Source organism: Henckelia pumila, chromosome 2 (assembly GCF_033568475.1).
Source record: "Henckelia pumila isolate YLH828 chromosome 2, ASM3356847v2, whole genome shotgun sequence".
NCBI lineage: Eukaryota > Viridiplantae > Streptophyta > Magnoliopsida > Lamiales > Gesneriaceae > Henckelia > Henckelia pumila.
Window position 1 is genome coordinate 189,707,793 of NC_133121.1, and position 17,078 is coordinate 189,724,870.

Consider the following 17,078-nt stretch of genomic DNA (forward strand, 5'->3'; position numbering starts at 1 on the left):
CCTAAAGGAACCAAGGAACCAAAGTGGGAGGAGAACCAGACTGAAGGAACCAGGAACTCGGTGCACTATTATATGAAGTTCCTTCAGGTCTGTGACGAACAGAGACGTCCGTTCATGGCATCCATTCGTGGTTTTGACGGTTTTTTATGATTCAAACGAATAGGTATCATCAGAAAGATGTGTCCTATAATAGAAAATGATTTGGTCATTATAAATACTGGATCAATCATCATTCCAACATTCCAACATATCTGAACACAATCAATTGAGTGTGAGAAAATTCTACACACTGGTTCCCCGACCTTTTCAGCAGAAATTATCTTCTATCAAAATACTTGTGGTTTGGATATTGTTATACTGCTGATACAATATAAAAACGTTCGATTATCAAGTTGAAAGACATTCAAGATAGTCGTGGTTGTTTTCAAGCGTGCACTTTGAAAACAACATTATTAGGAATCCATTTTATTTTGGAGGTATATTTTCTTAGTCCGAGTGCATCATCTTGGTGGGAGCAAATAGTTTCTTATGGAAAGCGAGTGTACGCACCTTGGATTCGCATCTCTGATTTTGTAGTAGGAGATTCGTGCAGTTCCCTGACAACAGCAGATTATAAGAAAGGTTCCTGGGAAGAAGCTGAATCGAAGAAACCAATTCCCACCAACATTAACTATGTTTTAGTTTTCGTTGTTTACCAGATTCTGCTTTATTATGTTAATTTCATGCAATTAAGAATTTTTTAGTAGCTGATTGTAGACGGATCACTACCCATATGCTCCGTGGCTAGCACGTATGATGCTTGGAGTCAATTTGACACGTAAGAAACGCACGTTTCCGTTACTTTGTTAAACCTCCCAGCCTATTTGTCTTTTGAATTATTTTTATTTTTAAAAAAAAAAAACTCTTAAACGCTAAGCCCATGTGATGTATACTCTCGTCCAATTTATTTTGACTACATTTTTTTTTTTCATTTGTCTCAAGTATATAGTCTAGTTTATTTAATGTTATTTTCATATTCTTTTATCAATGTACCCCTATTAAATTAATATTATTAACTACTTGTACAATTATTTTATTCTATTAAAATCAATGGTGTTTGGATGAACTTATAAGCTATATGAAACAGCTTATAAGTTGTTTTTTTAAAAAATAAGGTGCCCTAATTTTTAAAAAAACATCTTTTTTGATATTTATTTTTCCATATTATCCTTATATATTTTATTAAATACCCGTCATGCCCCCTACCCATCATTTTGCATAATTTGTAATTTTTTTTAAAAATTAAAATATAAAATAGTTTATTTTTTAATATATGTTTAAAATTTATGATAAAATTCTAAAACTATTTATATATATAACTATTTACATTACTTTCATAGTATTATATCTTTTTTTGGTAATTTTGACAATAAAAAAATGTTATAATACCAAACAAATCATCTTTAAGTTGTTAAAAATAAGTTCATCCAAACACATTAACATCTTATTTTTAAAATAAGATCTGACAGTTTATAAGTTTTCAAAACAACTTTTAAACTCTAGAAGCTTATAAATTGTTTTTAATAATCTTATCCAAACACTCTCTAAATAAGAATAAAATGAAAATTCTTTTTTAAAATTTAGTTTCTCAAATATTTTTTTAATATGTGTGAAAACAAACATTTGTCTATTGATATGAGACGAGAAAGTATTTTTAACTGGAAAACATAATCCATGAGAAGCTCAGACTTGGGAATGCAAACTTCCTTCAAGCGTATGCTCCCAATAAAAATTAAATAACTATAATGAATTTTGTCCGCAAAATCCCTTCTTCAAAATATTTACTAAAAAAATATATAAATAAATATATAAACAAATATCGCCTCTTCACAAGGTAAAATTTTAACTTCACACAATAAACGAAGATTTCCCATCTATGGACCCCCCCAGCTACACAAGGAGTCAAGGCTATTTCGTCCTGGTTTGAAATGGATGTCTCTCGAGCCATTTTAGTTATTAATAATAATTTAATAAACTTCCTAGTTTGAAATGGAAGTCTATCGTCATTTTAATTATTAAATCAAATCAGTAATCACATATCTTGGAGTTTACTCGGTACTCTGACCAGGATTCTTACCATCATTTTTTAGTTTCAGCTTCCACTTTGGCATAACATACCTATCATGAAGAAAAATACAGTCGCCTTCGTGCTAGTTAATGCTACTTTTGATGAGATGTGATATCTGACATTTCACTGAAGATTCTCTTGGCACTCGTTTTTGTAGCCTCTAGATATCCCTATATACATACCTCCTATAGAAGTTTAAGGTAGCAATTTACCCCTTCATCGTGTGCTTCCAAATCATACTAGTACTAGTTGTCTAGAGGTCTGGGCATAATCCGCCCGTTTCTTTTCCGTGGCAGACTGCTTACCAAACAGTAGCACCAGCAATTACCGTCGGAGTATTCGTAGAAGACTTGCACCTTTATAGAATGTCGTAAAATTCAATTTTCTACCAGCAAAAACATAAAAAGGATAACAAGTTAAAAAATAAGCTTGATATATCATACAAAATAGGGCGATATGATATTCATCTTGTCCAGTCGAATTTTCTGATTTGAAGTCGAAGCAAAATCAGCAAGTATACATTTCGAAACAAACTTTATATAAGATGAAAATAACTGCAACAACTTGAAGAGCAAGTTTCACTTGACTAACAAACAATGATCATCGTGTAAGAATCATAGGGAGCAAAATATATATAAATGGATAAAAACACAGATTTCAAAAACAAATCTGATCTTTATCTGCTGAATACAAGAATATTGGCAAACCTCAACAAATAATAGCCACAATAACAGCATATTACAAATATAGTGCCCACAAAGCTAACTATACAACCACAACTGCCACTCAAATCGTTCTTCCAAAAGGTTAGCTTAACTTCGATATCCTCGTTTTATCTTGCAGTGATTTCCAAGGAGAGGGTTTAAGGTTAAGTCAGAAGCATACCGATCATTTCCACCTGATTTCAGCTAGTCAGTGACAATGTTGATTTCTCGCCCAACCAAAGAGTACATGGCATGCTTGTAATTATACAAACAACAATGAAGGGTAAGTTTAAGAACATCAGAAGGATGACGGACAAATTACGAGATTTATGCAGAACCATGCTTTGATGCTGCAATTGGGCTATTTGTTATTGTGTGTTCCGTCCTGATCCGCTTCTTGATAATGTCCTGCAAGCAATTTCAGTGAGATAAACTCATCCAATATAGGAGGGGAATAATGGCTTAGATATTTTTTAAAATGAGCATACATAAATTTGAAATAGAGCAACAACGGACCACCTAGGAAACATACTATTATAATTGGCAATAGCGTCCTAAATAACGGCATACCTTCCCGGGAGAAACTGAGAAGTGTTGAGTGAATTCTTAGTGGAATTCCCAAGTCGTTTGGCCCTATTTTCGTGTTCTTTCTCCACCCGCATGGCAGCCACTTCCTTCTCCATCGATGCCACTTCCCTTCTCATCTTTTTAGCCTCGACTTCCATGGCTTTGGTTAATGTTTCCACCTTCTTTGCTAGCATCTGATCAAAAGTAAGACAAGCATATTTTAAAAGAATATAGTATAACATAAGTTGTACAATAAACAACACGATGGAAGAAAATCAACCTCAATTGCATCATCCTTGTCTTTAAGACTCTGATCTTTTTCAAGACCACCTTTCCTCAATACAATCACTTCTTTCTGTAATAGATCATATAATAACCCAGGCACTGAATCTTCTTTCTCAGTTGTCTGTACATCACCGGTATTTTCGTTTTGACTTCCTTTCCACGAAGTATTTTGTGTCTCTCCATCCTTAGTTCCATCACAGGACTGGCTTTGCTTGAAATTTGGCCCTAATCCATTTAAGAGAACTTTCCCACGGTCCAAAGATCGGGACCCACCATCAAATGACTTTGATGTCCCTTTTGCATGTTTCAACACTGAACTGCTCCCAGAAGATCTCATCTGAAAAGATGGTGACCTCTTGGGTAGAAAGCCATTGGAAGTCAATTTGGGAACATTTTCTGCTCCACCAATTGATTGTCGTCTGGAAGGACCGTTGCTTAAGCTTCTTCCCTCAGGCCCAGGAGTAGTGCTACGTGTAGCAGTGTTTGGTGATCGCAAAGTCTCTTCTAGAACTTTAAGTCTCAATTGATATTTTTCCTAATGGACAGGATGACAGTTTATTGTAACTTGAAGAAATAATGATATACTTTTTGAAAAAAAATTCATCAGATTAACCATAAATAAGCAAATTACTTTCAATTGGGCTTCAGACTTAGCAGTTCGCTCAGTAATCGCAAGTTTGTCTCGTAGTTGTTGCATCTCACCCTATGACAAACTAAAGTGAGAACAGATCTAGAAGGAGAAGTAACAAGTTTAATAAATTCGACAGCTAGGAAATTAATGACCCTAGGCACAGAAAATTAACCTGTAAGAATCTTCTTTCTTCTAGCCATTGTTTCACAGGCATCACCTTGTCATTAGCATCTTTCCATTCATTTGCTACCACCGTTGCCACTCTATTGGCAGTTACTTTAGCACGAGCCAGCTCCCTATCAAGAATTTTTCTTTCCTCCTGAATGGATCAGAAATAAATGTCAGATGCCTATTATGGTTTCATGATACCGCATTGAAGAGGGAAACGAGTGTGTGTGTGTGTGTGTGCGCACGCGCGCGGGCACGGCACATTACATTCATCTCCTGAACTTTCCGCTGGTAATCACGAACAGCATTGGCAGCAGCACCACCAGCAAGAACAGCCTCTTCCAGCTCACCCACAGTTTGAGTAAGCTTTTCAACCTCTGCAACCTTCTGGCGGTGCATTCGATCTAAGATCTTGTTCTCTTCCTAAAACAATTGAGAAAGATGTCAAGTTAGAGAAAATAAGTGAGTGGCGGGACTTAAAAGAGATGGCCCTTAAGATCAAAGAATGCGCACAATTATATAACCTGGCAAATTTCAATCTGCTTCATCAATTCTTGATTCTTGTTTTGAAGATCATCCACCATAGAAGCCTTTGCCAATGCTACTTGTACAGTCCTCTCTGCCTCGAGAAGAGCAGCCTCTTTTGATTTGGTAAGCCTGTCCAATGCTTTGTTATCATCCTGCAGCTTTGCAATCTGGAAAACAGAAGGCCAACTAAGATTTAAGAAATGCTCCAGGATGAGACTTGTTTAAGCAAAGGTATCTGGAAAAGTATTGCATTCCATCACAAACCTCCAGTCGAGCAAGCTTGAGTTCCGCCTCCAAGGGGGCCAAGATAGCTTCAATAGGAGGCATATCATCATCCTTTTGAGCAGCGTGAACTCGCCGAAGAGTTGCTTCTGCGGCAAATTGAGCTGCCATTGAAGCCTTCTTTTCATCGTTGATTCTTTTAATTTCAAGATTCTGCCAGAACAAAAGCCCATATGATCGTGTGTAAGAAATAAGAAAGTACTGACAAAGTGAGTAAGGATTAAGATAGTACCTTGTTTTCTAGGTTAGATTCTGTTAATTTGAGCTTCTCTTCCACTTTAGCCAACTCCTCGGTGAGCTGAAGTGAACCGAGAAACCTCAGATTCTTTCAAATTTATGTGCAAAGTTTCATGCATCTCATAAAGGAAGAAGACAGCCAGGGAAAGGGGGCAGGGTGGAAAAATGAACTAGAACACTTGCTTCAAAGAAGAAACACCGAATAGCATGCACACATTAAAAGGAACATATACATTAAGATAAAGCCAAATTCAAACTGGAAAAAAAATAATAATAAAAAATAAATAAAAATTGATCATATATATATGCTCACAGATGAACCACATTCAGCAACATTATTCCTGTTTTGCCACAGAAGGTAATCTTTTGTCCAAACTGACACGAAGGACATACGCTATGGAAACTCCCGCTGGCATAAACAAGCTATTGAAACTCGAAATTCTCAACAGAAAATTTTCAGCATTTGCATAATTCAAAAAGTTGACTTCAATTGCCACAGAAAATGCATTGCCATGGTATTTGCAAACGCTGGCAAAAATGAGCTATTGAAACTTGAAATTCTAAACAAAAAATTTTCAGCATTTGGATAATTCTAACAAAGTCGACCTCAATTGCCCTTGAAAACGCATTGGCATGGTATTTGCTAGGCCTAAATTAAAATAACTCTTCAGAGTACAATCAACAAATTCCACCTGAATTATTTCAAACAAATCAGCTGAACTAAGCTTGGGAAAACAGTGATCTATGACAAATATTATGAATGGAGGAATCTGTTGCCCTTTATTTTCTACCACTAAAACTGAAAAAAGCAATAATATTGTCCACCACATTTCTAAGTCATTCACCTTACTCACAGTTTGCAGACACTAGGTTTTTGCGTAAATGTTATTGAATTCGTTTAAACATATAATTCGCTTCAAGGATTAATGCTAGTGCCGAACAGGACTTTAATTGGTTTTTCCTTCATTTTCTATCTGATAATCCACCAGCAAGAATTGGCATTCACTAAGGCACAAACTCGTTCAAATGGTTGACAAATACCAAATATCTTCAAAACACAAATGTCAACCATGTTGAATTTAAACTTACCCGGCTGTGTATAACTCGATATGAGCTCTAATATCAAACTTAAAAATCCAAATACCAAAGTTTCAAACAGATACAGACCACTTACACTCTTCCATAAGAAAACATAAAAAGCTCAAGAAACGTGATTATGAAATAAAGAAAAACAAGGAGGTGCAATGCACTCATAGTCTACTGTATTGTAGAGAAAATGGATTCTTTTTCGCGAACAAAAATATAAATAAAAACTTCCAAATAAAGGTACCTCTTCCACAGCTTTTTCACGAAGCCGCTCGGAAAACTTCAACGCCTTGATCTGAGACTGAGCTTCGCCTAATTCCCTCTCCTTATCTGCAAACCAGCGCAAAACCCATGTAAAACGTCGTCGTTTCCGCATTGAACAAATACTAAGAACCAAATCTCATAAACTACTCGAACAACACGCGAACACACAAAAACGTCGGCGGTTTAAAACAAATCCAAGCGCGAATCCAGTGGATCCAGCTAGGAAGACTGACCTCTGACTTCATTCTCGAGGCGATTGAGCTCCATCTTCACCGGATCCGAGCCATGAAGCAAGTTTATAAAGTCGTCCGCATCTAAACTTGGCCGCACGGCCACTCTCCGCCGAGACGACGACGTTTTGACCCCCTCCTTGAACGAGCCCGACACCGCCAGAGGCGTCCTCTCCTGTGCATTGTCTACCGAAATCATCTCCGGCGCCACCACAGCACGTCCTTCACCGGAAACCTCCGCCATGACCGATCTGCTAGCTTCACAACTCACGCATCAAGCTCCCAAAAACCTCCGAATCTACAAAATCACAACAATGCGGGTAAAAACATCAGCGAACAACAATCATTCAAAGCAAAATACGCTCAAACCGAGAGCGAAGAAAAGAGAAAATTTTACAGAGAGCTCCGAAGACACGAGTGCGCAGATGATAGAGCGAGATTCGAGTTCGAATTTGATGTGATTTCTTCTCTTTCTCTCTCTAATACAAGTGTGTGTCTATGTGAGAGATAAAAGTATGACTTCAGTAAAGCAGAGGACTGTGTTCCCAAATGTCTAAAATACCCTCCCCATCATGCTCGTTTATTCCGCTACATCGTTGCTGAATTTGTGAACATGTTGAGGTCAATTTCGTCATGTAGATTATTAGAGGAGCGTCCCTTTACCCTTTTACTAAAACTAGTGTAGGCATTTACAAGAGTTTTTATTATTAGTGTCATTTTACATTTGGTTACAAAAATTTAAATGAGAATACCAAATGTCATTGATTTTTTTTTGAAGGAAAATGTCATTGATTTTTAACAATCATGTGTATGTAATGTGTGTATAACAATTTATTTCTTTTTTTATTATGATTTTTTTATGTGAGATTTAGTTTATATAAGAGATCTAGAGAGCATATAAAACTAAGAGGTTTAGAGATGATTTATATATATAAAGAAATTATAATTATTAAAGCATGATGTTTTTATAATTTATGGTTCTAAAATTATACTGATTATTTTATGTGAGATTTAGTTTATATAAGAGATCCAGAGAGCATATAAAACTAAGAGGTTTAGAGATGATTTATATATACTAGTGCAAAATATACATGCTTTGTATATATAAAATAAATGATTTTTTATGTAATTTTTTTTTAAACCAAAAAATAGATTGAGAGAGAAATTTATTGAGATAGTGGATAAGAAGGGGTAATTATGAAATAAATAATTTTGAAGACCTCAAAGTTAGTTACTATAATAAGCTCAACTTTTATATAATAGTATAGATAGTATAAATATGGACAACTTGTAGATAACTCCCTAAATCAAACAAAACTTTCAATTTACTCCCTATATTTGTCTTTCCGAAAATGCCCTTGTCGTTATTTTAATCATTATTATTTCTTGAATTATCAAATGTGAAATCGGATTCAAAATCTGATTCACTTGATTCATCAAGATAATAAATATTTTCATCATCGGATGAAAATTCAATTGTTTCTACGGGATAGAATCCAATAGTATATATTTCTTCAAGAAGTTTAATTTTATTTTTCTTTTCGTTTCGTTTTGGACATTCATTCGCATAATGTCCTTCTTCGTTGCACAACCAACATGTACAATTTTTTCCTTTACCCTTTGGGCAAGGTGGTTTTTTGTTATCAAACTTTTTATAAAATTTTCTTTTATAAGGTTTTCTGAAGAAATTCTTTTTAAATTTCTTTTTTTATAGGGAATAAATTTCTTATTAAAAGATTTATAAGGTTTATTAAATTTATTCTGTTTCTGTCGTTTTAAATATTTATGTGACATGTTTGTTTTGCAACCGTATTCTTTTACTGTGAATTCCATTTTGTCACAACAAAGTTTATTGTTTTGTTTGTAGGATTTAGAAATTCTTTTATTTAGTGTTACTTCATAACATTTCTTTGTTATTATGTCTTTGATGAATTTAATAGCTCCTCCTAAAGTTTTAGCATAAGGACTAGTTAAGAATTCATCTTTACTGTATATAGGTATATTAGGTATCTTATTAAAGATACTTAGTTTATAATGTTTCTTTTTATCAGCATCTATTAATTGATAATAGTTTGTTTCATAATCACAAATAAATTCTTCTAAGTAACATAAATTGCATAATTTAATATTATCTAATATAAAGATTGCTCTATTTTGTTCTATATTCTTAGCTACCAAATTAGCATCATTATTAGAAACTCCTAAAAATTCTTGGTACAAGGCATCAACAAATAGTTCGAAATATCGATGTCCTGTCATTCCTTGTGGTAGATTAGTAATTACTAGGTTTTCAGCTCAAGTTCTTATTGCTCCTACCAGTGTCATTTTTATCATCCCATGAGTTAAAACTTGAATATTCTCACTTTTGTCTAATAATGGTGTTAATTGAATTTGTACTGATAGTTCATTTGCCCAATGATCTATCTTTGATTTTCTTTCTTTGGCTGTTGAACATCCTAAATCTAAGATATTTTGTTTCACAAATCCTGATGTTTTTGATTCTCTAAGAATATCTCTAACATCTTTATAAGATCCAGAGTATTGATCTCTGTTATATTTAAATTCTTCATCACCTCTTCCACCACTACCTTCTACATTCGTTCGTAGATTTAATCGTGGTCTAGAATCATCTTCAGATTCTGATTCTGAAATATTCATATATCTGTATTGTTATGAGTCCTGATGTGAATGATATAATTCTTCTGTATTTACTCCTATTTGTTCAAAATCGGATGAGTCGGTTTCACTAAACATCTCCATACTTATGTTTGCCATAACTAAGAGGATTTCTATACCATGATTCAATTTTGAATGGTGGTTCTTCTTCCATTTTTCTTTTTCCTTTATCTATTGGAAGAACTTCCTTAAGATAGTTTAATATTTCATTACTATGTCTTTCTTGTTTAATTATTAATCTAGTCGTTGCTAAATCAATATATTCTTTGAAATTCTTCTCTAATTCTTGTATTGATAGATTGATCTTATTAATATTATTTTCTAAATCTCCTAGATTTTTTTCTAATTTTATTAAGAACGTCATTGCGATGAGGTTGACTCATTAACAATAGCTTGTTTAATTTTAAGAATATTTTGATTCATGGTTCCAATCTTATCAAGAATATCTTCATCATTTCTAGCAAATGATAATGATCTTCTTGGTACAGACTGTTTTGTGATTTGGAGGTCATCTGAACTCCATCTTTTATAGGGATTTATTTCTTCAATAAATGCTTTTCGAGGGTGTTCAATTCTTGTAATATTTTCAAACATTCTTTCAATAGAAATAGTTGGTTTTGTTGAAATTATTCCTGTTTGAGAATTATTACTTATTGCTAAACCGACAACATAGTTTATATTGATCGGATGGTTTCCTGTTAACATAAGATTATTTCTATAAAAGTAATAATCTAATGTTAAAACGTCATTTATGTTTTTATCAAAAAGAGATATATTTTATTGTGGATAAATACAAAATTTCATCTTTTTGTAACATAAATTTCCTTCAATTTTTCCAAGGATAGAATCCTCAAAATTACGTATTCTTTTGTCACGAACTGTTATTTCAATTGGTGTATCTATTCCTTCTCGGTAGTGAGCTGATATTATTATTTCAATTCCTCCGATATGAACATATTTCAGTTCAGATCGTTCTTTTTCACTGGCTTTTTCCATGATGGTATTAATATCTTGAGTTGTTAATAACTTCAGAGTATTAGACCTTGATTCGTTATTTATTTTACAAGATCGTTCTTTTGTACGAATTGAATAATAAATTAAATTTTTCCTGGGATTAATAAAATTTGAAATCTTACTTAGTATTCCTGGTTGGTCTATTAGATTTGTTTTTGAATTAGAAAACCCTGTTTTCTGTATTTCAGCAAACTTGCTTTGATTGAATATAATATTCAAATTATACTCTTGGTTTTCTTCAGATTCTTCAGATTCATCAACCAGGTTGTTTTGATTTGGAATTGTTACTTCTGTCATTTTAACAGATGATAGAACTTCTTAATTTTCTTAAGGCTATTAAAAGCCTTTTTGTCGAATCTATCTGTTCTAATAAATTCTGAAAATCTTCGAAACTATCAATTGAAGATTGACAATTTTTAAGATGTTTCAAATTGTTTTCACAATTTTCTATATCAAAATTTATATTTTGAGAATATAAATTAAAGATATTCATTTTTGTATTTTCATACATTTTCCATTTAGTAAAAATTGTTACTTTTATTATTTTGTTTTTGTTGATCGGATTTTGATAACAAAGTTTGTTCTTATTCATAACATATTGTTATGTCTTCAATTTCATCGTTTTCAGAAATTTGAATTATCATTTTCCAGTTGCTTGAAAAATGTTCTTTTTTATGATTTTTGAAATAAAAGGTTTGGAGATCTTTTATTTTATTCCATAATTGATCTATTTGACATAAATCTTTTAGTAAGATTATTTTATCAAATAAATTTTTAATCTCAATATCTAAAGTTAATCCAGGCATTAATAATTTGCTTTATTTAAGCTCTGATACCAGGTTGCGGAATTCTTCAAATTCTTATGAATTTTCTTATTCATTGATTTACAGATCTGATTCATGGATTTTCAGATCTGATTCATTTATAACAGATAAATGTTTTCATATTAGTTTGGTTTAATTCATGGATTATTAATACAAATTTTAGTTGATAAATTGATTCAAATATGGTTAAATCAGAAGTATTTAAACGATATTCACGAAATGTATCATATTCATGATCATCTTCTATTTCGAACCAGTTTTTTATTATTAATATTCCATTTCTTATAAAGGATGATGACATGATTAATGTATTTTGACTATTTCTTTGAATTAAGGGCTGCAGGAGGTTTAGGAAGGTTACCTTGTTTGAATGAATCTTGGTTTTGAGCAGAGGTCAAATCCTTGCTTTCCCTTAACGATCACTTGATCAACTGGTACTTGCTCTATGGATCTCCAGGTTTACTCTTAACCATGAATATTCAATGATTGGTTTCCAACCTTATCCTCCTTACGCCCTGCTTGTTTAGTTATTAGCCATAAGGCTTATTTTGTTTCTGATTTTATGTTTCTTAGTTTCTGATAGTTTTCATATGTCTTGTATGAACCAGATTATAAGAAACTTTAAGAAGAGAGAAATACTCAAACTTCACTTACCATTTTACAGCACAAAACATCTCCTTTTATAGGCGTGGAGAAACGCATACATAATTAAAAATAAAAGAAAAGAGGGGGACCACCCGACACTACATAATGGAAACAGCTCATTTTACATCTGAGTGGATGCCTTTAACATGTGGTGTGGTTCACGATTTCATTTGTTTTTACATTGTGTCACTCTCTGAATCACTGGTGCATTTGGACCATTTCTTTATTGGTTTGTCTTCTTTGACAGCTGGTTTGTCCTCTTTGACATCTGCTTCTTCTGTTTGAATGGGTTGGAAATGTCCACATTTGTGAGTGGATATCATTGTTCTTAGTTTTTGACATAACATTTGTTGGGTTTCTCGGGTCATTTCAACTTTTGCTTCATAGATTGGAGCTTCAAATTGAGCTAACATGGCTTGTTTTTTCTTTTGGATTGTCTCCTTATGTCCAGTGGTTAATAAAATTTTACTGGTTGCAAAATTTATTTTAACCTTTGAGTTTCCATCAATCTTTCCTGTCTTTGAGATCATATCAATCAATGTCTTTATTCTTATCTCAGGAAGTGTTGAGATATCCATGACTGGCTTCTCTTCATTTGATCCTTCGAATAAGAACTTGTCTTTTTGTTTTCGACATTGAATATATACCCTTGGTTGATAGAATTTGTTATCATCCCAATCTGGAAGGGTTGAGTGAATACTCAATGTTAATACTGGATCGTCCTTAAAGACTGCTTTCTTGAACTGGATGATACTATTTCTCAACTGATATGGAAATAGTTCTATTTCTTGATTGTTGGGACTGACTTCCAATCCACTTAATAATCCATTTGAAAAGAATCTTGCGACTTCATGCACTGGAGCACCTTGTAGTGTTCTTGCTCTTGATATGCTCTGTGTGTCACAAGTTTGTAGCCAAGATTCTGCAGATGGTTTGGCTATTCTCAAATAGTTTAGTGTTTCAAAGAATTCAGTTTTGAGTTTTTTTGAAAAATTTGTTTTCTCAAAAATTGGTTTTTGTGGTCGCAGATTGACCATCTTTCTTTCTTTCTTTTCAAGGGCACTTTTAAACTTCTTTTCTTCTTTTTTATTTTTCTCAGTGCTGGCTGTGTCCACCGGTTCTTTTTTCTTTTCTTTTTCTTTGTCAGTGTTGGCTGTGACCACTGACTGTTTCTCTTTTATCTCCATTATTTTGTCAAATGGAGTTGCCATTTTGATTGGTGTTCTTGGTGAGGATGATGATGATGAAGTTATCATCTTTTCTTCTGTCCTTTGAATTTTTCTACTCAAATTCCTTTCTTTTAGTTGAAGAATTTGAATTTCTTCCTGCAATTCAATCAATTGTTCTTTTAATTGACTTAGTTGCTCCATCTTGATTATATTCTGCACAAGAAAACTTATTTATATATATAATGGTTAGTAAAATAACTTTTTTCGTGAGTAATTCGGATAGTTTTATTATGCGTATCATTGCATTTATAAATTCTTTTGCAAGAATTGAATCAATCTTAAATTGATTATTTTACTCAAAGAGTAATTTATGTTTCTGAATATATATCTCATTTCATCAATTTATATTCCCCATGCTTTTTGAGGCATGTTCGGATGACTGAAAGTCATAAAATAATTCATGTTTTTGAATATAAATCTCATTTCATCAATTTATATTCCCCATGCTTTCTGAGACATGTTCGAATGACTCACAGTCATTTTCTGGATCACTTAGGATCTCCTTTATTATTCCGTTACTACGGATAGTATAGTTTGGATGAAGTTCTCTGGTTAATGCGTCGGATAATGAATTATCCGTTCCTTTGACATGTTGGATCTCGAACTGATAATGGTTCAATTCCAATTGCCATCTAATTAGCCTTGCCGCATTTCTCCCTGCATTTCTTGATATTTTCCTTGTTTTGAAATATGTTAAATTCATATTATCTGTTCTTACTAAAAACGGTTTAGAAATAAGATAAATTTCATAAGTTCTAATTGTGAATATTAAAGCTAATAATTCTTTTTCATTCGAATGATAATTTAATTGTGCACCTTGAAAAGTTCCTGATGTATAGTTGCATAATTCTTCATTATTTCTAGTAGCTGTTTTAGTAAGTTCTTCTAAATTTTTTTCTCCAGTATAAGCTTTTAAACATGCTCCCCAGTATTCATCTGAAGCGTCTGTTTCAATTATTATTATATTTTTATTTGAAGGAAAATATAATTCAGGAAGATTACTAATTATTTTCTTTTTAATAGTGTCTATGTAATTAGTATCTTCTTTCGACCATTTCCACTTATATTCCTGTTTAAGTTTTACCTGAAGAGGTTTTTTGATTTCTGCAAGTTTCTTAATGTAATTTCCAGAATAAGTTAATAATCCTAAAAATCTTCTTAATTGATCTTTATCCTTGATTTCACTAGGAAAATCATGAATTTTCTTAAGTATATGCTGTTGTAAACAATGTTTTCCATCTTCTATTTGTAATCCTAAATAATTTATTTTTGTTTTGAATAATTTTGCTTTGTTTTCAGAAAGTATAATTCCATCTTTATGACAAATATCTAAAACTGTCATGAGATCTTTATAATGTTGATCTAGTGTTTTTGAATAAATTAATATGTCATCTATATAAACGCAACAAAAATATATATATGATTTAAAAGATTCATCCATATATCTTTGAAAGATACCTGGTGCTTGTTTAAGTCCGAAAGGTAATACAGTTCATTGATACTGTCCTTTTGGACAACTGAATGTTGTAAGTAATTGTCTTTGTGGTTCTAGTTGAATTTGCCAGAATCCTGATTTACAATCTAAACTGGAAAAATATTTCATTTCTCCTATATAAGATAGTAAATCATTCTTATTTGGGATATAATATCCATCCATAATTGTTGCTTTATTCATCTTTCGATAATCAATTACCATTCTTTTCTTATCAGTATCTTTCTTACTGACATAAAAGGCTGGTGAAGAGTGTGGACTTTTACTAGGGATGATTATCTTAAGTTTTAATAATTCTTGAACTTCTTTTTCAAGTATTTTTGCATCATCCATGTTACATCTTCTTGGTGCTTCACGGATTGTGATATTAGGGTCTTTGAGTTTTATTGAAGCAATTAAGTTTTTTCTTTTCTTAATTTTGTCCTGAGGATTTTCAGAACATGTATCATGAAATTTTTTCATGATTTCTTTTTCAGGATTAATCGTTAAAATATTTTCTATTTTTAGTTCTATTGGATTTGTATTTCGTTTATGAAAATTATTTGTAAATCCTTCATTTCCTACGCGAAATGCTGTTCGTATTTTGGGAATGTAAATCATTGATGATCCTTTGTTTAAAGTTATGTGATCTTCAAATTGTGTAAAGGGAAGATATTCTCTTAAAAAGTTATTTCCTATTATAATGTCCATTCCTGATTCTATTTGATATATAATGGGTATTACAAATTTTGTTTCTTCTATTTTTATTTTTAATTTTTCTGCTACTGTATTAAGCATGATTATTGATCCATCTCCTATTCGAACTTTTAATCCTTTATCATATTTCTTTCAATAATGATTTGAAAGTATATGTTTGCTTTCTAAACACATACTTGCTCCTGTATCAACATAAGCATGTATATGATATGGTTTATGTTCTTTGATTTTAATTTGAATTTATATATATATACTATTTGGATTAGTTTTGTTTTTATTATTCATTCTCTCATTTTTTTTTATTTAAGAGATAAGGGTAAAATTGGTATTTAGAAACAAAAGTTTCTCTCTCCAGGGAGTTGAAAGTAAGTTTTATTTATGCAGGGATTTATAAATAAGTTATAAAGTGTTTTAGGGAGTGATTGACAATTAACCCTATAAATATATATTAAGAAATTATAATTATTAAAGCATGATGTTTTTATAATTTATGGTTCTAAAATTATACTGATTATTTTAGACAAGGGAAAATGGTGACAATTCTGTGAAAGAAGCGTGATATCAAAATAGTTAATTTGTATTACACATTTTTTTATAAATAGATTAATATTGTATTACTCAAATGAGAAAAACGCATTTTGTGACATTAAAAATATATATATTAATCCACGATATTATATCTCTCAAATAACAAGATATCCTTAAAAAGTGTCATATGGATACAAATTATTCATGTATATAAATAAAATGCAATCTGATTACGTAGAATAGATAATCCAGATCAAGGCAAGAGTCTTCAAGAAGCTTGGAATTCCTTGGCTGGCTAAATGAAGTAGGCAATAGATGAGAATGCCAAGGCCTTAGCTTTCGTGATCCGAGATACGATATGATGGACTTTCTTGAACCACTCTAATGATTTATTTATTATCGTTGATATCTAGGTAATTCTTAAGGGTCTCATAAGTAATGACCAGAGTTTAGGTGGACAGACATAGTCCAAGTGGCCGAACTAGAGGCCAAAGACCCAAGGTTGTGGGTAGATGGCGAAGAGAAGGTAGTCTCATATATGGAGTAGGCCGAGGACTCGAGGTGCCGAGGAGATGGCCCACCTCGATGGGTGGAGGGCCGGAGATTCAATGTAGTAGTCCGATTTCATTTTACAAGATTAATTTGTCTAATCATGTTAGAATTAATAAAACATGATTTAAAATATTTTTATATGATCAAACGAATCAAGGAATCGGGTCCCAAACATCCGAAAAATGATTAATGGGTTTATTTAGGCTCGGGTGATTCAGAGGGTCCGAACTCAAGCCTTATGGGGATCGGATGGTCCGAACAGATCAAAGCCAGCGAAGGAGTTCGAAAGCTACGGAATGATCGGAGCCTCCGAAGAGGAGATCGGAGCATCCG

The 17,078-nt window shown here is 32.5% G+C and overlaps 1 protein-coding gene across 2 annotated transcripts; it reads right to left on the reverse strand.

Moving 5' to 3' along the window:
* Window positions 1-2,697: 2,697 nt before the first annotated feature.
* LOC140880208 (microtubule-associated protein 70-2-like) lies at window positions 2,698-7,594 on the reverse strand. 2 transcript variants are annotated; one of them, XR_012149611.1, is made up of 13 exons: window positions 7,487-7,594; window positions 7,093-7,387; window positions 6,840-6,925; window positions 5,505-5,570; window positions 5,255-5,425; window positions 4,987-5,157; window positions 4,730-4,885; window positions 4,467-4,613; window positions 4,295-4,366; window positions 3,659-4,198; window positions 3,382-3,572; window positions 3,127-3,219; window positions 2,698-3,005 (listed from the first exon to the last, which is right to left on the reverse strand). XR_012149611.1 is itself a non-coding variant. In XM_073284455.1 (12 exons), the coding sequence occupies exons 2-12, from the start codon at window positions 7,331-7,333 to the stop codon at window positions 3,180-3,182; spliced, it is 1,881 nt and encodes a 626-aa protein (XP_073140556.1). In that variant the 5' UTR covers window positions 7,334-7,387; window positions 7,487-7,594; the 3' UTR covers window positions 2,699-3,179. The 2 variants fall into 2 exon arrangements, 1 of the variants encoding a protein (XP_073140556.1); XM_073284455.1 differs by having other exon boundaries at window positions 2,699-3,219.
* Between the last annotated feature and the right edge of the window lie 9,484 nt (window positions 7,595-17,078).

What these genes read in the sequence shown, in the direction of transcription:
- LOC140880208 (XM_073284455.1), bottom strand. Translation starts at nt 7,333, where the DNA reads ATGGCGGAGGTTTCCGGTGAAGGACGTGCTGTGGTGGCGCCGGAGATG. An exon ending in AGCAGATTGAAATTTGCCAG is followed by an intron (nt 4,886 to 4,986) that starts GTTATATAATTG and finishes CAATTGTTTTAG; the next exon opens with GAAGAGAACAAGATCTTAGA. An exon ending in ACAAGGATGATGCAATTGAG is followed by an intron (nt 3,573 to 3,658) that starts GTTGATTTTCTT and finishes ACTTTTGATCAG; the next exon opens with ATGCTAGCAAAGAAGGTGGA.